A 25962-nucleotide genomic window follows, 5' to 3' on the forward strand; every position below is an offset into this window, starting at 1 on the left:
GCAGAACTACAGCAGCTCCTGTAGGATAAGGAACAACGTTTTTGTTAGATCAACGTGTTTCCGTTTGTGGCCTTAATAAGGATTATTAAGAACACATAGCAAAGAACATTTAAAGAGGATGAGCATGACTGAAAAATAACTTCTCAGGATATAAAAGATCATACAAACAGCACAAAGTACCAACAGTTTGCATTGAATGCTTTGTCAGGTCTTGTTAACATATTCTTTGAGCCCATTATGATTTAAGTCACGACTTTGCCAATTGCATTGCGGAATATGATTGACCTTGGGTTAAGATGTTATCCTTTAAAAGCCATTACTCCTTCCCACCTTCCCATCCTGCTGCACTGCGAGTCAAGGACAGAGCACAATGTCGGGGCTTGAACACGTTTCTTGACCTCACATTATCAAACAGTCCCCGCTTAGCGAGAGTCCTTCCAGTGTGTCTCAGCATCTTTAAGCTGGTTAATTGAGGCTTCATCTTTGTGGCAGAGACTGCAGCTTTCCCCATAGACACGGGATTGACTTGGACTAACAGTCGGTGGATCTTTAGGACTAAGCTCCTCCATCTCCAGCTCGTCTGCTCCTACTGGGCTTCAAGGTCGAAGAGTCCTTTTTTTGTAGAACTTAACTGGGACTGGGCCGTAAAATTATTAATATTCAGCTAAATCTGAAGCAATTCATGTCCTCTTGTGAGACAACTATTTTTTTGTAAGTAATAATAACATTGACAGTCTGTTCACACACACAAGTGCAATGTGCCTACTTAAACACACACACACACACACACACACACACACACACACACACACACACACACACACACACACACACACACAAAGAAAAGAGGCCAAATGCCTCCAGATTAGCACCATCTTCTAATCCCTGCTGGAGCCAGCCTTTTCTCCATGGCTCTATCTTTTCTCTTCTTTCTCTCTCCAGGCTGTGGTCTGAAGGGGCCTCTCTCCTCGGAGAGGCAGGGCGAACGGGGGGGCTTATATCTCTAAAGCCAATGTTGCAACGCTGGATTCATAGCACGCATAGCACTACCCCCTGCCAACTAATCCACCACCTAACACTCCTGAGGGCCCTCCTGAGGGCAGAAGGGAAGGAGGCAAGGGGTGAGGCGGTGAGGGAGGCGGAGAGAGACCCAGCGTGTTAACCTTGTTACTCACACCCCAAAAGGTGCCTAATTACTCACTCCCCTATTCACATGTTCCCGTTGACGCCCAACAAGGCTTCACACTCGCATTTCCTCTCAAAACAAGCAACACGAACATGCTTCTCATTGTAAAACCTGGAAATAATGTAAATTCAAATGAGTGTTCACATGTTATGTCATGTTATAGAAGGTTTAAATGTTGAATGTTCAAAGACCCCACCACCCCCCTCCCCACCGCTCGACCTTCCTTCCATTGCATTGCGTCTCTCTGCATATTAGAGCTCATAATGAGAAAATCCATGATTGTTTTTCATAATTAACGAGCAGATCAAAGTCTGAGCCCACTAAGGAAGGCAGAGTAGCAATTGGTCGATATGAGAGAGCAAGAAAGAGAGAGAGAGAGAGAGAGGGACAGCAAGAAAGAGAATAAGAGAGATTTCGTTTTAAGCATCTTCAGCTTAGCTCGGCTTGTATACACACATGAATATGCCTGGGGAAATCATTTGCAGCAAATTCTGCAGCAAACTGGATCGCTTGGACATGGATTTCTGTTGGGCTGCGGGAGTAAAGATCAAAAAAATAAAAAAAAGACCTCCAGGGTTCTTTTCTGCTCCTCAGAAACGTAGTGTGTGTGTGTGTGTGTCTCGATGGACTGGCAAGTGTGTGTGTCTCGATGGACTGGCAAGACCAACACAAACAGTAAAATGGACGACATTTACTTCGGAAATTGTACTACATGACAACAAATCTCTGAAATCCAATGCATGCATGTGTGTTTAAAGTATTCATTGCTCAATTCCGTGTCAACACAATTCTTTCCTGCTTCCTTTTCGAAAAGTATTCAATAAAAATGTGTCTGATGCACGATTCCTCTGGCATATGTGGAGCACAGTTTCTTTCTATGTCTGTCCCTTCATCTCACTGCGCTGTGTACTCTAGTGCTCAGTTCTACTTTGTTATTTATAGTCGGTCCTTCAGAACCTCCCAGCCTCATCATCATCTTCATCATCGCCTACATCCTGTCTGATCCCTCTCCTCCTTTTCAACTGGCAGCCGCGGGAGAAGAAAGCCACGAGAAGAGAAAAGGTGTGGGACAAGACTATGGCAGGGCCCACATCTTTTTGCGTTTGTGAGAAGCTGCCAAAGTCTCCAGCTGTGCGGGGCTGAGGAGCTCGTCCAAACTGCCGAGGAGCTCCTCTGCAGCTGTCAGAGCTGCAGCTTGATGTTGTTACTGAGAGGCAGCGAGTGCAGAAGGAGAGGGCAGCAGAGCTCAGTGCGCCGTCCCACAGGACGCTTCAAATAAGTTTATGTTAAGAGCTGATGACTTTGATTTTGCTGTGACACATTTTGGTCTGTTTGTCTCTATCAATTCCTGACAGTGTTTGGACAAAAGGATGTTTAAACAAAAAAAAAAAATGTTTACTGTTGTTCTCACAGACATTCAATATTAATCAAGATGTGGATAGAACCGGCACAGATACTGATTTACTTCAGCGGATCAGGTATCGGCCATCATGGGAACCATTTCATAATATACAGATTCTTCTGCAATGTTTATTATTCAGTGTTTCCAGTAACAGTTGGTAGTCTGGTATGACTGAATGACTGAAAGTGTTGTGTCCGAGAGCAGTCCCTGGCCTCTTGTTATGATAGATTCAGATTATCCCAATGAGTTCCACATGTTTAAATTGAAGGAAAAGACATCACCAGTATCAGATCGGTACGGGCATAACCCCTGAGCTGAGGTATCAGAATCAGTCTTGGGGGGGAAAAAAAGCTGGATCTGTGCATCTTTAATTAATAGTCCTTCTTTTTCTTACTGAAGCAGTTTAAATGACAAAAGGAAAGAGAGAAGTTTTTGTCTATTTTGAAAACATTGTCGGTACTATTCAAAAAAGCAAAAAGAGGAAAAGACTTGGTCTCTACCTTGTTTGTTGTTGACATCCTGGGGGTGAGGACCTGGGGCGAAGTGCTCGTCACTGTACGTGATCAGTGGCGTGAGCGGGTGGACTGCATGGGACGGCTGCACCACGGGGACTTTGTTGGACTGTGGAGAAAAAAAGATTTGAAACAATATAAAAAAGGGATGACATTATACATGAGGTCCAGCTGGACCACTCCATGCACAATTTGGCCCTGTTCCCTACCACATGATCTGGCGACTGGTACGGCACATATAGTGCGGGTGGTCTGCCTCCATGTAGATGAGGGTGAAGCTTATTATATGGCTAAAGAGGTATAACTAAAAACTACTTATTAAATTTTTAGCAGCAGCACCTCAAAAAGGTTTGTTTCGCCAAGGTCAGCATGACCTAAAACCCCATTCCCTGAAGGAAGGAGGAAAAACAAGTCAAAGAGGTGCACCAGCATGTTTGAGACAGCAAAAGAGAGAAACAGAGATGCAGCTCGAGCAAAGGGAGGGGAGAGAAAAGAAAGACTCGCAGGGTAGAGTTAGAGCAGAGGTCTTCGGCGGGAGATCAAAGGCAGTCATTAGCTGGTGAATAAGGGGAGTTCATTACAGAGCAAGAGCCGGGGGAAGGAGAGATGAGGGATGGAGGAGGAGGAGAAGGGGGTTGGCTACGGACAGAGAGCGCGATTGAGACAGATGTCTGCATTGGTACTTAATGCAGGGGTAATCACGTCAGGAGTGTCCTGAGCAAAGCCCCCCCCCCCCCCCCCCCCCCCATCACCAGCTGACTCAGAGAGACCTGCCTCCTGACAACTAAAATAGACCGAGCTAGGCCCAAAAAATCCCCGGCCCCAACCCCCCATCCAATAGTGCTTACATGCTTCAGCGGCAATGAACACATGGCAATGCTTAGCCATGCTAAATCCACTATTTACAATCCAAGCCCAGGGCATAGCTGGAGTCAAAATATCACCTCCACAGGTTATGTGGCTAAACGGAAAGACATTAGTTCACTGTTGGGCGAGACACGTCACGCACTGAAGGGCTCCCATGAGCTTTGGATGAAAGAGCTTCATGAGATTTTGATCAGCCGCTCCCAAAGGAACGGTCACCTGATGAATAATGTTGTTGGAGATACTCGTCTAAATTTAGTTTGAGCATAGATTTCTGAAGAGACGATCCAATCACGGGACTGTTCTTTATAAGCTCTCGCTCCGTTGTCCTAGCGAGTTGTCGGCCAAGGTGACATTCCTGCAGTATAAGTGGTGATTGGTGCCCCTCCTCGCCCACTCCCACCACTCCCAACACACACACATATATACAGAAAGCTCCTTGGACACAAGGGTGGCTGGAATGTCTGTGTTTTCTCCTGCACCTCTCGCAGACTGGCACCGGCCTACACTTAAAAGCCGCCTCTCCCTCTCTCCACCCATTTGGGAACGTCCTAACTGGGAACACAAAGGGCAGTATGTGTGCATGGATGCTTGTGTGTGTGTATGTGTACCGAGAAAGATATCCTCAACCACATGACGCATCATCTGCATCAGATTCCTTTTATCAGGATGAGAATCTCATCTCCCAGGGCCAATTTCTCTCCGAGTTGCTCTCTTGATAAGAGCCTTCATGTGCCACCATCCATCCAGCACAGTCCACATTGTAGCATTTGAGATTGCAGCACACTGCCCCCAAATAAAGCAAGCTAATTCAGCCATAATGCCGAGGCTTTTCACATTAGCCCAGGTGAGTGAGGTTCTTTGACCCCTGTCAACAAGAGGCAAAGGTGACGGATAATGTGCGACTGTGGGAGTGTCAGACTTCATCCTACAGAGGGGAGGGCTTATTAGTAAGGGATGCTAACCCTAAAGTAGGGCTAACCTGGACGGGGGTGGCTGGGACAAGCCTACACCAGGGGCTAAATGATAGCATTCTCGCCCATATTATTTTACGCCTGTCCACTCCCATTTGTTATCCTGTGGGAAGGAGATAAAAACCTGAGGGATTATCATCTTAGCTGGAAGACTTCTCCAACTTGTAGCAGATAGAAAATTAATAAAAAGCACGCAGAAACAAAAGTTAGTCTCTCATACTTGTTCACACACACACACATAAACTACGATACCGCAAAAAAATAAAAAGGTGATTGACTACTTAGCATCCAAGAAGGCTAGAGGCTTCCGCCGTGGAAGAGAAGCCCTCTTTTGTGCTTTTCCCAGTTACAGCTGTCATATCACATTTTTCTCAACTGCTTAATAAACTGCCTCCACAATAGCAAAAATCCTCCAGAGAAAAACCTGCAGGCCACTGTGACCAATACACAGTTTATGGCTGTTTGGGTTCACATTTACAGAAACTGCATGCCACAACTAACCATGGTTTACTCTCAGAGGAAAGGAAGAGCAATGCATTGTTATTTAGGCTTCTTACATCTTTACATCTCTCTAAACATTCGTATGATGGGGACAAATCTATCGGGGGGAAGCTAAATAGTCACACTGTTAAGTTACGGTGCCAACAGTCGTCACAGAGCGACCATTTCATTTCCTTCAGGTGAAGACTTGTTGGCTTGCTGCTTCCACTTTGCAGCTCTTGGCAAGTTTACACATAAAAAGCAGGACACCCTTTTACCAATTTCCTGGAGGAAGTAGTTGGAGACACTCAAGTGACCACAACCGTGAGTGTCACGGCAGGTTGCTGCAATTTAACCCCCTCTCATCCCCCATCCCGACTCTAAATGCCCTTAGCAGCAGCAGCAGCAGCAGCAGCGATGTTGTGATGGAGGGCGGCCATATTGGAGGTCCCTTTTATTGTATAGGAGAAATAATAGGCTTAGGATCTTTCTATTCATATTTTTCAGGGAGAGTGAAAGAGAGGCGGTGAGGATTGAAAAGAAAACGTTCCATTTGGAATTTCATATCCAGGCTTGGCCGGCCCTTCTAAAGAACCCCTCAGATGTGGTTTTAAGAGAAATTCATTGTGCGTAACTGGAGCTGGCAGGAAGCCCTCCATGGAGGAGACACTCCAGTGTGTTTCAGTACGGGGAGCCAGTGACTTGGCGTGCCGTCCGTTAATGGGGGTGGGGAAGGGATATGGGACGTTTCGTTTTTTGTTTCTTTATTGTTTTTTCTGAGGGAGGATTTTTCTGACGGCACGCCTGTCTCTGAACTTGTATTCCGTCAGACTCCACCAGCATCCTGCGAGTATGTGTGTGTGTGTGTGTGTGTTTGTACATGTGTCTGTGTGGTATATGCATAACTATCCCTGCAATATTGCCTTTTTAGCATCTCTCTCTCTCTCTTCTCACACAGCACAGCTTTTGTACTCCACTCAATTATACCACTTCTGCAGAGAGGTGTGGAAAAAAGGGAAAGCGGGAATGTTATAATAATCACTTCCCACTTCTGTAATTTATATGCAATGAGGACTCTTCGCGCCTGCAGCAACAATCAAGTGTGTGGAAACCATATGAGGCGTTTCACAAACAGCTGGGGAGATGACAGCTCAAGTGGTGGCTACGGATTCCCATGCTGCTAAATCTTTTCACTAAGAAGCCCATCTCACCCCACAACGCAACCTCACCTACTCACAGGATTTTCTGCCCAGGATGTTAACAGAAGAAAGAATCAAAAGATGAGGCAGTACATTGTCCTGCGATTACAACCAGTTCCATCAAGAGTTTGCTTTCATTTTCCAATAAAATGATGATTGCCATCACCTGAGGGAATGGTTTAAAATAACTGTGAATCACTGGGAGAGAGCACACCCACCTCTGGCTGTTTAAATACAGTCTTTGGCTACTGTATCCACTGACAATGTGATCACTGTGGAGCCCTCCTCCTCTCCCCCTTTACCAAAATCAGTGGAGACCAACCTGAGGAAGCTTAAATAAATAACCAATTACCATTCACAGAGCGGGTTGAACCCCACAAGCTTCAAGTGGAGTGCTAAAAATGGAATGTTTTATTGGCAGGATGGCCCCTCGGCCAGGGGGCTTAATGTAACGAAACCCAATTAATGGAGAAGAAAGCTGGGCCGCCAGCAAGCGAAGGAGCGCCACGCGCCCGGGGTAATGAGACGAACAAGCGAAGCCAACCACAGGGACAGGAGCGGAGGAGGCTACGAATAACAGGAAAATCCTACCCTGGAGAGACATTTACATCTATGATAACCCTCCCCTAATCTCTCCCTCTCTCCTCTTCCTTAATTTCAATCATACATCTCGCTACTGCTACTCGAGAGTCCAAAGGTTGAACAGACGCTGTGTCACTGAAGTCCAAGGCAAGTTGCTAAAAATGTGAATAAAAAGGTACAAATCATCGTGAAACATGAATCACAAACTAGAAGCCGGATGGTGTTTGGTAGATGACAAAAATAGGCATGTACCACATATGCAATGTTATGGTTTTAATAGCTAAGTTGCAGCACAAATTTATCATGCGAGGGCATTTGTCACGCTGTCCTACATACCACCGATACACCCACACAAGCCACATGTCAAACACTTCACATTAACCACACATGACCGACACATGCCACAGTATTAACGTGGAATCCACACAAAACTCGAATCAAAACGGCACATAGACATGCTGTAAAATATGGTCATGGTACGCGTGGGGAAGGGATCAGAGACTGCAATAACCACACGCTTAATGAATTTAACCCATACATGCTACATATGAACACAAAACAGCTATTAACAGCTGACTGTCTTCTTTCCCACCACCACCAAGCACAACCGAAAAGGACGAGGTGGATTACCCATCATCCTTCAGTTGGCATGAAGATCGTGTGCTCCAAGCAAACCAATCACGCTCGCTCTCATACTGGATGTGCAAAGGAGATAATTTGTGTGAAATATGCCTGCCCCAGATGAAAAGACTTTATCCTTTTTAAAGTGTTCAACTCTTAATTTCTATATGTCGCGGAGCTATTAAAAAACTGAGGGAAGAGCAACAGAACATTAGAAATGATCCAGTCGCTATTTTCCTTCGATGTTAAGCCACAGCAAGTTAAGTAGGAACAGCAAATCACTATGACATTGGGTTTGTTCTCAAAGAGTTCAGGCTTTAAAGGGATCGTGAAGGCTGGAAGCTGCAGTATAGGGTTGGATAAGAGTTTAGTAATTTTTGATATGGAATTGTTGTGAAATCATGTTGCAGCTCGTCTAATGTAGTGTTATTGTTTCACAAAATAACTATTGTTTTTATGTGAATTCTCAACAAATCCCATGCAGAGACCAAAACATAGACATGTTAGTCTGTTTCTCAATAACTCAATCCTACAAATATTTGTCTGAGGCTCTCAGTCCCGAGCCCAATTTGTTCGGACTGAAGATGTTAATCTTTAAAAAAGGTGAAGAATATAAACTTTTACTTAACAGCGTATTTAAAAAAAAAAACATTATTAAAAAACACATTTATTTATGGCAGCTGAACAGTTTATGTTGGACTACAGTGCCAATGTTCATTGTAATGAAGCCGTCAAGTGCATCAGTTTGGTTTTTTGCTGCTTTGGCATTTAAGCTGCATTTACACCAGATCAGAAGTCTCCAGGATTCATCACAGGGGTTCAAAAATCAAAATTCAATGTTAATGCAACTGTAGACTTCTAGTTTGACTCAATAAAGAGTTTATGGCAAAGATAAATAAGATATATAAGACTGTGACTACACAGAAAATACAGCAGGATCAATTCATTGTTGGTTTTGGTCTTTTAAGGATTTACTGCCAAGAGGTCAAATATAAAATAAAACCAACAAACTTGTCCTTTACATGCTTCAAAAATGGGAAATTTCTTTGTAATTTTGTATACGCATTTTAATATATCTACATTTTGGAAAAAGTCTGATATCAATCACCACAGTCAGCTATATTGGCCAACCATAATGTGCCGGATTGATTGATGGTCATCGTTTTGAACACTATCCAAGCACTGTGTGGCAGTCGATCAGCTCTGATGGGCTACGTGATGGTCTGCCCCTCCACTGTTGTATTTGCAGAGCGTGTGCATGTGTGCCTGGTGTGCACGGTGTGCATGGTGTGCATGTGTGTGTGTGGTAGAGGAGTGGTGGGGGTTGGGCCGCTGCTCTGGCAGAGCCCTGGGCGAACTGCAGGATGTTCACCTTGCGGCGGGGCACAGAGCTCATTATCACAGCAGGACCTGGTCACATCAAAGGACTGAGGAAAGGGCAAACATTCTGCTGAAGTGCCACTGTCAGCAGGCCTGCAAGCGCACACGCAAACACATACACAAATGGCAGACCGCACACACACTTGAGCACCCACTAGGCATCTATACCCCACAAAGAACATGGCTGCTCTCTGCAGCTCCATCACTTGGCTTGGATCTATTGAGACAGGTTAACTGAAAATCCTTTAACAGCACCATAGATGACACCAAACATTTGTCATTTCTCAGCACCTGTGGCACCAACAAGACAGCTCCCTGGTATATTTGGTATATCATGTAAAGTTGGTATATCATGTATAGCTGGTATAGCTGGTATAGCTGGATACTGTCAATGTGTCTGTATTAACATCTGAGTCACAAAGCCTTTAGTTACGTAATTGCGCCATTTACTTGATCAGCTGTGTGTTTCAAACCAGTAAATGTATATCGTGGGGCCCTATGTTTGAGCTCAGCCCATAAAGCTGATCACAAGCTGGAAATGTTTGGAGCGTGCTTTATTTTTTCCTCCTGAATCAATCGTTATCCCTCTCCAGCGACTATTTATAGCAACCCTGCTGCTGCATTAACACACTGCATGATTTATCATTAGAAGCCAGCTCTGGTCTGCTGAGTAGCTACATTCATGCCAGGCAACACGTTGGTGCCAACATCCACATTCAACAACAACACTTGACGGCCCTGAGAGATGTACACAAATAAAAATCGCAAGCACAAGCTAACTTAGTGGGGCGAGCGCGCTACAACCTTAGCCTCTGCACAATACCATTGACGCGGAGAAAGAGGGAGAGGAAATGCAGCGCAGAATGGGGAAAAAGTGCTGATGAGTTGCCTTACGCAGGAGCTTCATAGATCCGTCGAACAAGAGCGGATTTGCCTGCTACACCTAGATAGTGTTTCCCCCCCTCAGCTTTCGCCCAGGTATTCTGGGCATGAATGGCTGTCAGTTTGGATTTGGGAGCTCAGCGTTGAGGGGGAAAATAGAGTCTGGTGGGGGTCTTTGTGTGTCTCTACCTGTGGAGACGAGAGCTAGAGACAGTACTCTTCTCTCTAAGCCCCAGCTAGCTCCCATGCAACATTGCACATTACATCTTCGGAAAGGCAGGGGTAAATATTAGCACTGCAAGCTAGCCAGGGAGAGCTGGACGAAGGCAGACAGCAGCAGGCTGTCGAGGCGCTGCGATGTTTTTGTGGGGAAAATGTTCAATGGCGCACACACTTGGATAATGTGGATGGGAAGGTGATTTGAATGAGAGCTGGCTCTGCCTGAGCTGTAGAGAGTATTGACCTAGTTTTCCTTCTGTATTTCACTCAGACAGTTGCACAGTGTCTCACCAACACAAGCAAGAATAGGAAGAATAAAAACATTGGATGAGCGCATGCCACTGACGCCTTAATGGAGCAAAAAATAAAATGCACAGAAAATGCCCGAATTTTGTAAACAAAACACGGACTTCTTGTGATAGGGTTAAACGTGTAGATTATGTAATGCTTTGAAAACGGTGGGTCACAAGGAGCGGCGTTGCCTCAGTGTCATGACACCTGTGTCCAGGCCTTGATCTGAACCTTTGACCCCGTAGTCACATGATTGATGCTCTTGTCACCTCAATGAATGATTGCACTTCGAGCTCTTCCCGTTCTGTCCTCCTTCACTTCCAAAATTACCTTTTTACATATTTATGTTACAGATGTCACCCTCTGGTTGGTTGGTCAATATATTCTTGTCTGACTTAATTTGGAGTGTGTGTGTGTGTGTGTGTGTGTGTGTGTGTGTGTGTGTGTGTGTGAGAGTGAATTAGAGGCAGAGAGTCTTCCTTCAAGGCTTAGGCTACTTGTTTTGCTGCTATTCAACATAAAATAATAACATTTGAACAAATAATTTGAACAAACACTTAGTGTAGATATTTCCACGACTGTGGGCGGGGGAGAAAGAGAGCCCTCGATTCCCCCCAGGAGGACCTTCGAGGAGCGCCTCAGAGAAAACCACAGTCCTCAGTGTCTCTGTCTCCGTCTCTCAGTCCTGACACATGTGCTACAGTGCATAAGGTCGTCGGTTTGCGGTACGGGATCGGGTGATCAATGCATATTTTCGAGGGTTGTCGGTGCGTATGGGCTCTCTTAATGGGTCAGGTGGGTGTGGCGGATAGACAAAATACCCTTCTTAATAAGGCTTTAAGTGTGAACATGAGAACTGTCATTTGTCAATAAGTTTGGTCCAATAAATAGTTTAATCGTTTTGATTATAATATAACTGCATCCCCTTGCGACAGCTTGTTCCATTTGGAAATCAAATGGATTTGGGCAGGTGTGTGCTGGTTGACTTTGACTCTATTAGTATCATTGATGTATAAAATAATTTATATTTTGTATATATATTTTTGATATCATGTTCATATATAATCCAGTTAGGCTACTAGGTAGAGTGCACAGTGCACTGTGGCCAATCAAGTTAATTCTAGACATAATGTGCAGATCCCCCCCTATTGACCAATCGATTAATTGAAGTGTAGGTAGAATTTCAGTCGACCAAAATTGTCTTATTACCTACAGCCATAGTAACAAATAATGCAACCATCTCGATCCTGGTTATAATGAGGCAGAGTTTGTCAAGACGCATTCATGGTTGTGAAACACTTCATAAACATTCGGCTCATTCACATTTTCGTCCGTACCACAGAACCAGCAGCCCACTGTTTGGGTCTGATTCCATGTTTTAAGGGATTAACTGGTAAAGACTACCAACAACTTCCTTTCAGCCTGGAATTAGTCATTAATGAAACCACACATTTTAGGGTTTCTTTCCAGCCAGCCGCACACGCCCCTGTTAAGATCTGAATGAAAAGCACAAAGCTATTCAAATCTGATCCCCTCCGAATACAAATGGCTTTTCTCCATCCCCAGAGAAGCAGCGAACACTTCAAGAACCTCTCCGAGGATCTGAACGGTCACATGAAAACTCAGCCCCGTCAATTAGCTCTGCGGCAGGGTTTTTGGGGGCTTTAATACAAACAAAACAATCACCGTGTACAACATGGCAACGGACAACGTCTGCTTATCCCTTGATACCTCTAAACAAATGGTAATAGTGCATTTTGGGAGCACAAAGGAAGCTCCTTAGGCTCAGGGCATATGGTTACAGCAACATTACAGGGCACACTCGTGCACCTGATGCTACAAAAACAGAGTGGTAAGCCATACAATGAACACACCCTGGTTGTAATTCAGCTCAATGCTAGACTTATTCATTGTAGACTGCATATCCATTTTAATTCAATCTCATTTGACTATTAAGAAAGCAATGTTAGATTGAAGGACCTGAGCTTAACATCTCTAGGTTTTGAAAAATATTATTATTATTAAACAGTATATTTTATTATTAAATAGTATATTTTAGAAAACACAAAGAGTGGGCTGCAATACCTGGCAACCATAAACGTTTATCATTAATGTATTTTTCTGAAATCTTAAACCAAGTAAAATGTAGGCTTTTTAATTGATGTTGTCAGGGCTCAAGTCTTGAGCCCTTCAGATAATTATATATTTCTACAGTCCCACTGAGTCCCCTCATAATAACATGTCACATGTTCACACATCTTTGCAATCACAGGCAGCTCAATTTAAGTACAGCTTGAATAACCAATATATACATGGTATATGGGCTGGCTCTAGTAATCCTAGAGATGTAATCCAAGAGACTGTAATAATCAGTTTTCACCCTTTCACAAAATGGACCCATGTAAAACTGGCCCTATGTGGATTTGTGACCCCAGGTCAGGTAACCACTGTTACTTTTTTCAAATAAATGGCTCGCACAACCTTTTCATTGTATCGTTGCTTCAGTAGTAGTAGATGTAGTTTTGTGGTGTTAGTGAAGGGGAGCGGTGGGGAGCAATGGGCACTTCCATTTCCCCCATCTTTCATTTCAAAAGACAGATACAGTGGGGGTGGATTGATTTGATGTTTTGATGCATTGTTTGATGACGGGCAGCTCAAAGTGGAGGATGCCTCTGTGATGTCTCTCCATTGGAGGACATGAAAAGCGTCACCTGGCCCCTGAGCCGTGGGGTTATGGCTGCTAGTGGATTTAAGGGCTCCTGCTGCGCTGGACGGTGGCTCCATTGATGCCACATAATCCATTCAGCGTGACCTTTATATTTTTAGAGTCAGCTCCACTTGCCTGTCAGCCTGCCTTGTTAAAACTATCGCAGACATCAAGGTCCTGATCATCTACGTTCTATTACAGGACGATACATCTAATTTATTCAATGTGTACATCCCATGAGGGAAATAAGTGCCTTCAATCACCAACCGAGTAGTCCGATGATCAAAAGAAACACAGAGCGCTAGACGAGCTCATCAGATGAACAAACACATTCTTGCTAGATATCTTTATGGGTTTCATCATCCTGCATCAAGTGACTACTGAGGGGAAAAAAACAAAGCCTTGTTCTCATCCCTGTGACATCAGCGCATACAGACTGAGCACAGGAAAGAATAACAGCCACGGCAATTATATATTTACAATTAAATACCGATAATGTGAAGCTGCACTTTATCCTCTGCCCTCTACCCAACCTCCAATTAATTGTTTTAACCCCACCTGAAAATATCATAGGCGTAAACATTTTTTTTTTAAAAAGGCATACAAATAAATAATTTCATAACGTACGCTAGGTGGTATTAGTCATGAGCATCAAACTCCTAGCACGTTCTAGATTTGCCTAAACTAGTAGCAAACATGATTGGGATAAATCTTCTCCGTAAGCCACATTACAAAAACAGAAGGGTGTAAATCGTTACACTGCTGTGTGTTAAGACACTGAAACAGTTGCACAGATCAGACGAACTGCAGCAGCAGGGAAAGAGCAACATTCAGCTCTGCTGTTTTCTTCTGTGACTTGGGGCCACTGCGTTTTTCTCCAGCCATAGTAAATTGGGCGCCTGGGGCAGGAGCCTTAGCCAAGCTTGCATTTCGGAGCCCTCATGGAGGGCATGAGGGATAGAGATATGGCACAGGAGGGGGGACAGGGTGGCGGATGGTGGGGGAGGACTGGAAGCGCAGTGGTGGGGACAGTACCCACATGTTTCAACACAAAAGAGACCTCGCTAGTTAGCACACTAACTATCAAGCTCCATGGCCATCAGCACTCGTCATTCTTTCTGTTCTCCATATCAACCTCGTCATAAACGTGGCTACATCTGCAAGTGTAATCACTCTATTGTACTCAGATGTTCTGCTCTGCTGGACGGCAGCATGGCAGCCTGCTTTTCAGCACCTCTCCCTCGCGCCTCATTCCCCTCCTTTCCCTCAAGTGCCCTCGCCTGTTCCTGGCTACTCCTTTGCCGGTGAGGCCGGTGTGTCTCACAGATTACAGAGCTCCGGTCGCTCAGGTAACAGGAGTCACTAATCTGGCTGGGGTTGAATTACACATAATTGCCTCGGCACCGTGATTGATTTTAGCCCTGGAAAGGAAAAGACGACGGCTCCCCCCTCCCCCCCCAAAAAACACCCCCACCTCCCTTCCTGCCTCTCTCCAGCGTTCACGAGCGGCAGCCAAGACTCTCCATCTAGTAGGAGGCAGGAGGCTTTGAAGAGATCAAAGCCAAGGCCGGGAGCAGTTGCGCGCCCTGGGAATACGGGAGAGAGGCTTTCTGCTCCTCAGCCCTATTTTCTAGCGTCATGTCGGATTGCAGCTGTATTGCATTTCGCCAGTTTTCTTAATGCTCTTGGTTTTGACTTTGACATCAGTGATCCCCCCTCGGTTTCTTCAAAAACAAGGGGGAGGCGGAAAAAAAAGAAAGTGACTGAGGAAGAAAGAGTGCGAGAGAGAGAGAGAGAAAGAGAGAAGGGGTGGGGGGGTGTAGGGGGGTAAAGCGATCTACAGACTGATTTTTATTTTCACAACTCCATAATTGGCCAGTTCAAAGGAGAGGAGGGGAGAATGTAGCATTTGTTTTCAATTCTACAGCCAATATGAAAGGAGCTACAAACTTTTATGGGTTTCCCAAAAATTGAAGACAGGCTTTTTTCACCGTCAAAGAACTGTGTTTTTTTTTTATAGTCGAGACCACACAAAATCAACGGATAGCAAAGCCCTCCTCTTTGCAGAAAGCGCAACAGTGTAGTGTAGCTCTTACACTACACAATGCATTTGTGTGCATGTTTGAGTCTTCGTGGAACACCCATTTGGGTGTATGTGTTGGAAATTGTTACACAAAGAGAAAGTGATCTGATGATGTTTAGCGCAAAAGAAACACACAAGGCGGCATGAAGAAAGCTAGAAACATCCATTAATTTAACAGTTCGGTTAATAAAGCCTGGTGGCAAGAAGGCACCCTTTGTATTGCAACTATGTAGGCCCTATACCAACCTCCTACACTGGGGACCATTAATATTTCAGCGCTGTGAGATGCACATTGCATGTGAGTCTCTTTAGCGCTCACACCCACAGCAGAAAGAAATAATGAGCTTCTGAAAAATATGAAACAGCAAAGACAAGGAGGGAGGGAAAGAGTGCGCCGGAGACTGACCGACTTCATACAAAACAGAGCAGCTATTGATCATCACTCTATTTCTTAGCTGGACAAAGTGAGGGCTGTTTGAGCTCCTCTGAAGTCTGGACACAGCCGGCTGGATTTGCACCCATGTTTCACTCCTGTGGTCCTATTGTTCCCCTTGCTGACGTTTACTAGCTGGAACACTGCTCGCCTCTATGTAGACCTATGAGCTGTTAGGATGAAGTCAATAAAGCTATTCATGTTTTTACTCATTTTATGACTGTGACAGGAAACAGTGAGGCACTGTGATCAGCTTTGAGGGACTACTGACAAGCTTCAATCGTAGCTCAAAGGCTGACTCAATCAGTCAATCGGACATGAGCTGTGGGGGCATTCAACATGTTTTTTTGGATAACAAACAACCAAACATTTTGTCAAGTGCCAAACACTTTACCCACTATCCCATTTAACTAAGCATAGCCATAACATCACCAGCAGTTACGTCAGTTGTGCTACATACACAGCCATCTAGTCTCCTTTTCTGATCCACCCTGACAGGAAGTGCACACCCAGGCCATTCAAACAGAATTGGGCAACAGGGACAACCTTGGCGAGCCCGTCCACTGACCCCTGGAGATCAGTTGCAGGCTGCTGGTGAAGAGTGAAGTCCTCTGAGCAGGTGTTGTGGGCTTGAGCGGCGGTCTGTCCATGGAAGCCTGACTGGCTGGCTCCAGGCAGCACTGCTTGATTGGTTAAGCTTCATCCAACTCAGTGGGAGGACGGGGAGAAGAAAGTGTCATCATCTAAGAGTGCTTCGCTTTGAGCAGTAACACATGCCCAAAATAAACATCAACTGGGGTTAAGTGTGCATCTGCACGTCATGCTCACAACCATGACACTCCCGATTGCTTTTCTCACACACATGTCGACAACACACATTTTCAGCACATTGACCACTTTTTTATTCTTGTGTTAGCTGTATCTGATTATATCTACTTATATCTAATACCAATAATGTTATGGTTTTAAGAGTATAGACCTATAGAAATGTAACTATCTTTTCATGCTCAAATCAATCAGCATGGACTCACACTAGCAAGAAAAATACATCCAGAAACTTAAACCTCGACTGTCGCATTTTTGGCTCTCATCTGAAACCGCAATGCATATCTCTTAGTCCTGGTAGACAATCACTCTGCTGAGCTCCTTTTCACGAGATGAAACACACTGATAAGGTGATTGCAACCACATGGCGTCATTAGCACCGTGCATATGGAGCAAACGTGTCAACCAGCATCACCATACAGCGGAGGACGAGAGGAGACCATGGCGTTAAATGTGCTGTTTATAAAACACCACGAGCCAGCGGCACTACAAAGACTCCGACACGCCAAGTGTTTCTTCTGTGTGAGGTCCCTGCTGCAGTCCTTCATGTGCACACACACACACACACACACACATTTCGCTGTTTGATAGAGCTGCACAGCAGATGACATCAATGTCAGCGGGACTCTTTGATATGTACGGATTTGGTGTCCAGCATTAAATATATATTCATCATATCATCATATTTTCAGCGTTTATTTTTAGATGTACATATAAACAGTACTGCACTAAAGGAAATGATCCGACAGCGGGACGATCATATGAAGTCCAGCTACTTAAAGACAAAATGCTGCATTCAGCTCTGCTAAACTTCACACATCATGTGCACCCTATAGTGAGACTTCACAAAAACTACACAAGATGCCATAAGCTGTCATCTAGAACATTATGTGTGGACATGGAAGGCTGCTGGTAAATGTAGTGTTCTCTTTAACAGGGATCTTCCACGGTAGTGCTGAGGGCATGAGCTCAGGACACACATGGCACTGAGGGACACCAAAGCGGTCCTACCAAATCCCGTTAGGTAAGCCTGGGTTAGTGATTCCACGCTGCGAGACACTGGCTAGCAGATCCGTCACGTTCTCACTACATCAAAGGAAAGTACAGCGCTTCACCCCCTCCATACCCCCTCCTTCTCGCCATGAGGATCTGCAATTGAGGGTCCAAAGGGGAAAAAAGGAGAGGGAGCTCTCTTAACTCCCCCCACCATAGCAGCAAAACTAGGCTTTAAAAAAAGAAGAAGAAGAATTCAGCGATTCTATCCGTTCCTCTCCTCAAGCTGTTGCTCAAGACCATGAGACTTTTGCAACACAGCTGTAGATCACCAGCACATCTTGCCAGTCAGGTGAAACACCTTGTTCCATATCTCTGCACTGTCAACATCTCACAACCATGAACATGTAGCTGTGTATTTATCTCGTCAACCATGCATTCATGTTTCTGGTCTATTTGTGATTTTAACAAAAAAGGGAAACATTTATGTGACAACGGAATCTGAAAATAGATTTCAGGTCATTTAAAAATATGTAACGGCCAACACAAGCTTGTTGATCTTTATTTAGAAGCTGTCATTTTTACATCCTCGCTTGAGTTTGGGAGGCTGCAGGACCACTTATTTGAAGGATAAGACAAAGCCCATCAAAGCACTGAACTTCTCTTCTTCCACACATACATCCGGAAGTGATGACATCCTAAATGCTCTGAAGAGTTATACTTAGCAACCATTATCCTAAATACAGTTATAGGGTATTATGATAATTCTGACCAACATTGAAAAAGCATGTTCATTTGTCAGTATAAATCACAAAGACACAGAGGCAAGAGAGAAAACAACCCTTACCTATCTTCACAATTGTTCCTATTGTTAAGCATCAACATACTGTATATAACAAAGACATATGAATCTTAACATATAGACACGTCTCCTTGTGTTATCTGATGCATATGAACATTCTGTGAGAGAGAAACAGTACCCCTGATTAAGACAAAAGACAAGACAATTTGTGTCCTTCTGTCTAATTAAATAACCAGATTATTGATGGCTTGTTTTTTGCATTAACTTCAAACACAATTTAAACAGCCAAATGTCTGCTTTTACATCATTTCTCTTTTTGGGTGCATATAAACACAAAGCTACTTTATTGTAGAAGTAAAAGGGGTTTGCTCCTTCAAGAAAAAGAGATGAATTCTCCAAATCATTAGACGTTATGCTCTGGATACCCTGCAGACTCCACATCCCAAAGCAGCTATACGATTCCGAAAACATGAGGGTATCCATAACACACCACTGTCTCTTTGAAGTGGTCAATGTGAATAGTCAACTGAACACCATTAGGCGTCTTGACACCAGAGTCTCAGCTCTCGCGGTGGAGGCGACCTATCAAGCTAGAAGCCCTAAAATCTGCTGACAATCAGCTACTCCCAACAGCTCCATCATGACTGGACGGCATGTGCAGGAATGTCATGGTCAATGGAAATCAATCTAAACTACTGGGATCGGGGGGGGGGGGGGGGGGGGGGGGGGGGGGGGGGGGGGGGGGGGGGGGGGCGGCGGTGGGGCTGGGGATGGAAGAGAATGAAAGGGAGAATGTGCCTTTGATCTCAGTGAAAACCGATCCCAGGCCTGCAGATACTGTGGTTGCGGTGGCCGGCAGCAGAGGCAGCAAGCTGACATCAGTGAGAAAGCCAGAAGACTCATGTTCTGTGATCCCTCCACCAAGCCTGGGCTCTTTTTATTGGATAAGTGAGAGAAACGTATATAAAATGACTACCGTTTTATTGAAGAAGGGGTTAGGGGGAGATTGGGTGAAAAATAAAAAAAGCAGCCACGGTAAATGAAATGAAAGCGGGGCTTTAAAAGTTTTGGCAGTTAATATGCTGTCTAACTGCCTGCCCTGATTCATCTGCAGTGAGGGGTGATTTCCTCTCATACCATCAGCTGGTCTCCATGCAGACCCTCTACGAGATTTTCACTGCGTATGATGGAATAACCGATCAAATTGACCAGAAAACAAGCCATAAATGGAGAATTTTAAAAGCATCATACCCCACATTTCATAAACAACTCCATTTGTCAACCTCAAATCATGAGGTAATCACATTTACTGAACAATGTCACGTACTTTCACCCTCTCCAACTTTGGCAGAGGGAAAGCAATGCAATTTTAACACCAACCCGTGATAGAGTTGCGTGTGAATGAAGTTCCTTTACACACAGCATGTGGCATCTGCCCCCAACAATCACATCTGCCTCCGAGAGCCGATACTTACAATAACGCAGAGCTCACATTTCACAACTTTACCCTGATGAAACTAATGCCTATGAGCTGCAAACGCACAAACGACCCAGAGCTTGTGTGAGTGTTTCCTGTCTGAAGGAACCAACACCACAGGCAGACTTGAGACTGGTTGACTTCCCAAGTGTGATACAGAGACTTGGACAAAACCGGATTAGAGTGGACAGCTGCTGATGTGCCCTGTGCTTCATGTCTGTCTTGAGAGGAGAACATTTGCAAACGGGACAGACACAGGAAGCCGCCAGTGAGAGACCTGCAGCTGGCTTGAAATTGATACCATTACAGGGACAATATGTGCAACAACACACACCACCCCTTGACGGTACTATAAACTCCACTGCAGAGCAGCCTCGGAGACGCGGTGTTGCCTTTAGGCCTCCTCAGTCATGCTGGGCTAATTAGAGGGTTTACTCAGGTCATGTAGGCATGCATCACTTAAGATTTTAACAAGATGAGAAATACTGTATATCCCGTCTCTTAATCTTCTGGAAAGTATGACAGGCATTCAGTATCCAAGGGTCACGTATGGTTGTTAAGGAGATGGGTGTCAACAATGCTGGTACTTCAGGGTAAATATTGTACAAAGATACTGCGCAACAACAACATAAGCATTATGAACTTTGGCAGTGAATAATATTTTTTTTTTTTGATTTTAGTATTATGAGGTTTACATTTGTTAGTTTATCAGTCAAAAAAAGTGATCTGACCTGAAAAACTGTGTTATTAATCAATTATTTCATTACTTTTAATCCCCAATTAATAATTTCAGGTCAAAGTTATTGGTCAGTACAAGGATGTTTTTTCTCATTAAATTGTTATATTACAAACTAAATGTTCCTGTATGACAGTGAATTAAAAGCAACAGATTAGTTTGCATTAAATGTTTATTTGGTAATATATTGCGCTGCATGTATATTACCCCCTTCACTTTAGAGCTTTTGTAAGCTTTTGTAAGCTATAAAGATGCTATTTTAATTTTTATATTTTATAGAGGCTATTAAAAGTCGTATATTGCCCAGTGACCTTTGTTTAACCTCATGTAGGGCTGCAGCTAAGTACTATATTATTATCAGCCTTATCAAATTCTTCTTTAACAAATGTTTGGTATCTAACATTTAGAAAAATGAACAAAGCAGACATACAAACAATTTATCAGAGTTATCGGAAAATTGCAATTTTTTTCTAAAGAACAGTCCAAACAAATCCTAAAATGAAATATAAGCAAATGCTTTTATTTAAGAAGATTGAAAACTGCAAATATGAACAATGCCTTCTTTTTTAGGGACAATGAAAATTAGAGCCAAAAATAGGTGCACACTCTGCAATACCATATCATTTAATTAAGCGCTGATTTAATTAAGTATTGCAATCCTTTTTTGCCGCGATTCTTTAATGGAATTTAATTTAATCTTTTTTACTTAATTGATATGGAAAACAAGGGATCATAATTCCGATGTGTTAAACACAAGACAGCGTAGCAGACTCTGGACAGGTAAAGCAACAGGTGGCTTACTCTCTTCCCCAGTCTGCATGCTATGTGTTACATGAGAAGTGATATCCGAAACAGTGCCTGACCTTCCGTTTAACCTGAGCAGGTGCAACATGACGTTACATCTCTGCAGGTCTATCATCATCCCGCATGTTTGTGCAAGAGTGTGTTAATGAGCAAGGAATATGTGTTGTTTCAGACCAGCACTTTCAGCGTGACTTCACCAACTTCTAACTACGGAAAAGAAAACGGAAACTGTAACCCACCAAAGAAAATAAATGTCATGCCTCAACTATACTGCCAAATAACACTCTCCAGAGTTGTTCTCCCCGCTAATTAAAAGTGTCAGCTATTTATTTTCTAACTATAAATCCTTTTCACGCAAAATTGGGAAAGGATTGATATCTTTGTGCACTTTGCTAATTTCTGTTTTGTCGGCCTCAAGCAAAAAGATTTTTTAACATGTTTGTTTTCAGACTCAAGCTAATTGTTACACACACAGAAAAAGAAAACGAGTTGGTACTGACCGTTCTGGGCATGGGCGGCGAGAGGGAGCCATTGTTCATGTAGGAGTCGTTCATGTTGCTCATCATGATGTAGCCCGGGTAGCCCTGGTACGGATGCCCTTTACTGTACAGGTCTTGGAGTTTTGCTGATAAAAACAAAATGTGACAATTTACTGCATGTTTGCAAAAAGCTCCTATGAAGCCATTTTTTATTTGTTCAACCTCAAAACTCTTTGTATTTCTCTCAACACTAGAGCTCTAAACACATAAACACATCTTACAAATGACAAATTCTAAATCCGCTTCAGTCAATAAATCAGACACGTATGAATGATAACACAAAGTCTTCCTGCCCCTTTTTGAAGCCGTAATGATATCACTATGGATCGCATTAACCCGTGCCCCATTTCGCCTCGGCCTTTTGTTTGTGCCCTTTCTTCCCGTCTTGGAGAAGAGGTTGTATTATACAGAGGAACAATGGAGCCCCTCTGTGCCAATTAGCGGCAATTAGAAGAACATACAGACTGTGTCAAAACAGGAGACGCCCCAACAGTTCCACTGTGCCTTTGACCTAAGAGGGGGAGCTTTATACAAGAGGCCTCAATGCAGCGCCACTTGCCACTCGAGTAATAAGGCTGGGGGGGGGGGGGGTTGGGAGTGTTTGGGGTATACAACCTGATGGCAACACGGATCTTGTTGTGAAGAAAGCCAGTGTTTGGTTTGAGGGGATCGTATTCAGGAGTGAAAGGGGAACAAAGAGGAGACACACTCCTCCTCAAAGCCCTAATGATGACATGCAGTCGCGAGGTCAGAATACAATACCCAGAGAGCAAAGAGCCCCGAGCCGCAGCAACATGTTGCCTGCAACAGTGCGAACAGAGAGCTGATGTATGTAGGGAAATAGTTTCTTGGGGCGATGCATAATAAGGAACACAAGACAGAAATGTGATTTTTTTTATTTTCTTCATTTGTAGAATTGTTCCTTAATAATCGTTCTGAATAATGAACCCATCGGAAATGTGCAAATTCATCCCCCTTTTTCCGAGTCTCTTTGGTTCTGCAGGCACCCTCATCTACGAGGTAGGTAACAGGTAGCTGTGTCCATGAAGGTACAGCATGTCCTGACTAGACTTGGATGTGAGAGTATCTTTACTGAGTGCAGCAAAAAGAAAACAGGAGCTCTGATAAGAGGAGGATCAACAGGGCACGAGTGTGACTGATCACTTCTGTGTGGGGAAAACAAAGTTGCACTTTTTCACACCATTCTCCTTCAAACCTCAACTTCTCAAGCTGCAGCAAATCATTCTGAAATGTAGGCTTTATTGCAGCTAATAGGCATGCTGGCTTACCTATAAAGCATGCTGATATAACGAGCTCTTGCTCAAGGCGGCGTCACTTACCATCCTCCAAATGGTCTCTGTGTTTTTCATGATATGAATCTTGCGGTATTTGGGACTGTCTAACTGCCTGTAAATATAAAAAGAAAGAATAAAAAATGTAAATGATGGTGAATCAATTAAGATGGCCTTGAAACACAGTTACACACGCACACACAAACATGCTGATTCGGTCAGACACCCACAAACACTGCTGAGACAAAAAAATTCCCTTTTGCTTGTCACCACAGCAGAACAAGCTTGTGCACACGCACGCACACACACACATACATACACACACACACACACACACACACACACACACACACACACACACACACACACACACACACTCTCTCTATAGAGAGGTGATGGAGCAGCCTGCATCAAAGCTTCAAAAGAACCACCTAATTAAGCTTCATGTCCTTAAGGAGCTTACAAATTAACTTGTTTTCAATACCATAGGCCCACTCAATTTCATCTTTCAGTTTACGTGTATTTATGTTAGAAATTAAAAGCCTCAGTTCAAAGTGAAATAAAATCATCCCATGAAAAGAGAAAATGGTGGAGACAGTTTTTGCTTGACTAAAATAAAATCCCCTGCTTTTCGCACAGCCGTTTCCTTTCTCTTGTACGAATCAGAATTGGGAAGAGGACCTCCTTTTGGAGTTCAGAACCCTCAGGATGGCTTCAAGCTGAGCGAGGGAGCTTCACTGGATTCCTAATTAACATTCAGCCTCTGTCTCGTGTGTCTCTAGGACATTTGGTGGTGGATGTGTACAGTCTCGTTCAGGATGAGCCCAAAATGTCATTAACACTGCGGTTAATGACAAAAACAGGCGACTAACTGTGTGATGGGGAAGCTGCAGCCTGAATCCTGAGGTTGGTGCACAGGTAGATGGATGCTGAATTTTTTTTTAATTATTAATTTAAAATGTGATGTTTAATGACTACTCTGTGTCTGTATGTGGATGTATAAATGGCATCTTGCAAGCACAGAATAAAAACTTGCATTTTTGGAAACATTAAATATCCATCGTTAACAAAATTCTTCAATTGAGATTCTATTTGCATTTACAAAATACATGTCTTTTGATTTTATTCTTAATGCCTCCTTTTAATCTGATTGGGAAGCGTTGACAAAAACTAATGCAGCTGTATGTGTTCAATATTTTTTTCAACCCCAAAGAATGCCAAAAATAAATAAATTGGGGTACCATTAAACGAACACGACAATTATGAAATACGACAATGGTGTTAGAAAAAAATCCACACCTCGGTAACAAAAGAATCGGAAGTTGTCCTTTTGTGACCTTTGAAATAAATGAATCACCTCGTTTGTCAATAGCTTTTAAGCCAATCAGTCTCGTGTTAACAGCTGCCGAAGGTTAACGTGAATCCCTGCAAATACATCTATTAGTCTACTTGAGACTGGCAGCACACAAGGCCCCAAATCCTACATCCTAAATTATATATTTACAGTTTTTTTTTTGGTTTCCATATTTTACTACACACTAACGCACTGTTACTGCCACAGACGGTCATGTGTGCAATTAGACCGATAATGTTTAAAAAAATAAGTTGATTGGGTGCTTAAGATGTAACATGTAGAGGAGGTTTCTGGAGGAGAAGCTGGTACACCTGAGTCTGGAGACTGCAGTGGTACCGTGATGAATAAAATTAAAGTATACAACATGCAGTTCAGACTATAAAAGCACCTGTTTTTTTCTTTCTTCTAATCTGAGATACATCTTTATGATCAAAATGCTTCACACATTATGAAACTGAGCAAGGTCTCACAGGAGGAAATTCATTGTAGGCCTATTTGTTTTTAAAGCTTAAATCTTTCAAAGCTGTCAAATCATTCAGGTAAACCCTGAGTAAATAATGTAATGCAAACGAGGTCTTTAAATTATTAAAACCACAAAACAACTTTGTTTACTGGCCGGATGCAGGGCTTTTCTCCTCTCAGATGGAGGTCACAGTGTCTTCGCTCCCTCATCATTCACCCCATCAGTCGGCACGCGGCACTACTCACGTCGTGGCTGTTGCTGTTGGGGCTGCTCTCTGACTCGTGGACCAGAGACGACTTGATGTCCGCCAGGTCTCCCTCCTCCTCCGAGTGGCTGAGCTCGGCGAAGATCTGCTCCTTGTGCGGGTCTCCTTCGTCTTTGAACGGGATCATTTCATCCGTAGCGCACAGCTCCGGGTCTCCGCCGCCGCCTGATAACTGTGGCATTTTTGGGATTTTTTTTTTTTAAACTCTGTTTAAGCGAAGACAACACACACACACGCGCAGACGCACACAAACACACGCGCGCGCGCGCGCGCCAGCACTGTCCGAAACTACAGAGGGGAAAAGTGCCACCGAAGTCCCCCGAACCGAGTGAGCGAGCGTCTCCCTCTCGGAGAGGAAGCGGCGTTGAAAGCCGCCGCCGGTGTGTTTCTACCGGAGCAACAGGAGCTGCTGTCGGCGTCTCTGGTTTTCTCTCACCGCGACTGTCTCAACTGGAAGTCCTCAAAACTCAAACCCGAAAAACTTGATATGCTTTACTTAGAACGCGAGTCCAGTGAACGCCTCAATGTCATGAGGGGGAGGGGGGGGATACAAAAGGAAGACAAACCACCAGTTAAAATCTCATCACCAGTGTTTCA

At 43.8% G+C, this 25962-nt stretch overlaps 1 protein-coding gene across 1 annotated transcript in view; it reads right to left on the minus strand.

Annotated features, from left to right (window-relative positions):
• lef1 (lymphoid enhancer-binding factor 1) overlaps positions 1-25546 on the minus strand; it is a 39374-nt gene extending 13828 nt beyond the window's left edge. Inside the window, exons 1-4 of the mRNA XM_034537370.1 lie at positions 25346-25546; positions 23332-23398; positions 21953-22077; positions 3089-3209 (exon numbers count right to left, since the gene is read on the minus strand). Of these exons, the coding sequence (XP_034393261.1) occupies positions 3089-3209; positions 21953-22077; positions 23332-23398; positions 25346-25546 (514 nt within the window). The remainder of the gene's footprint in view (positions 1-3088; positions 3210-21952; positions 22078-23331; positions 23399-25345) is intronic.
• Between the last annotated feature and the right edge of the window lie 416 nt (positions 25547-25962).

The sequence above is a fragment of the Cyclopterus lumpus genome, chromosome 1 (genome assembly GCF_009769545.1).
Source record: "Cyclopterus lumpus isolate fCycLum1 chromosome 1, fCycLum1.pri, whole genome shotgun sequence".
In the NCBI taxonomy this organism is placed as follows: domain Eukaryota; kingdom Metazoa; phylum Chordata; class Actinopteri; order Perciformes; family Cyclopteridae; genus Cyclopterus; species Cyclopterus lumpus.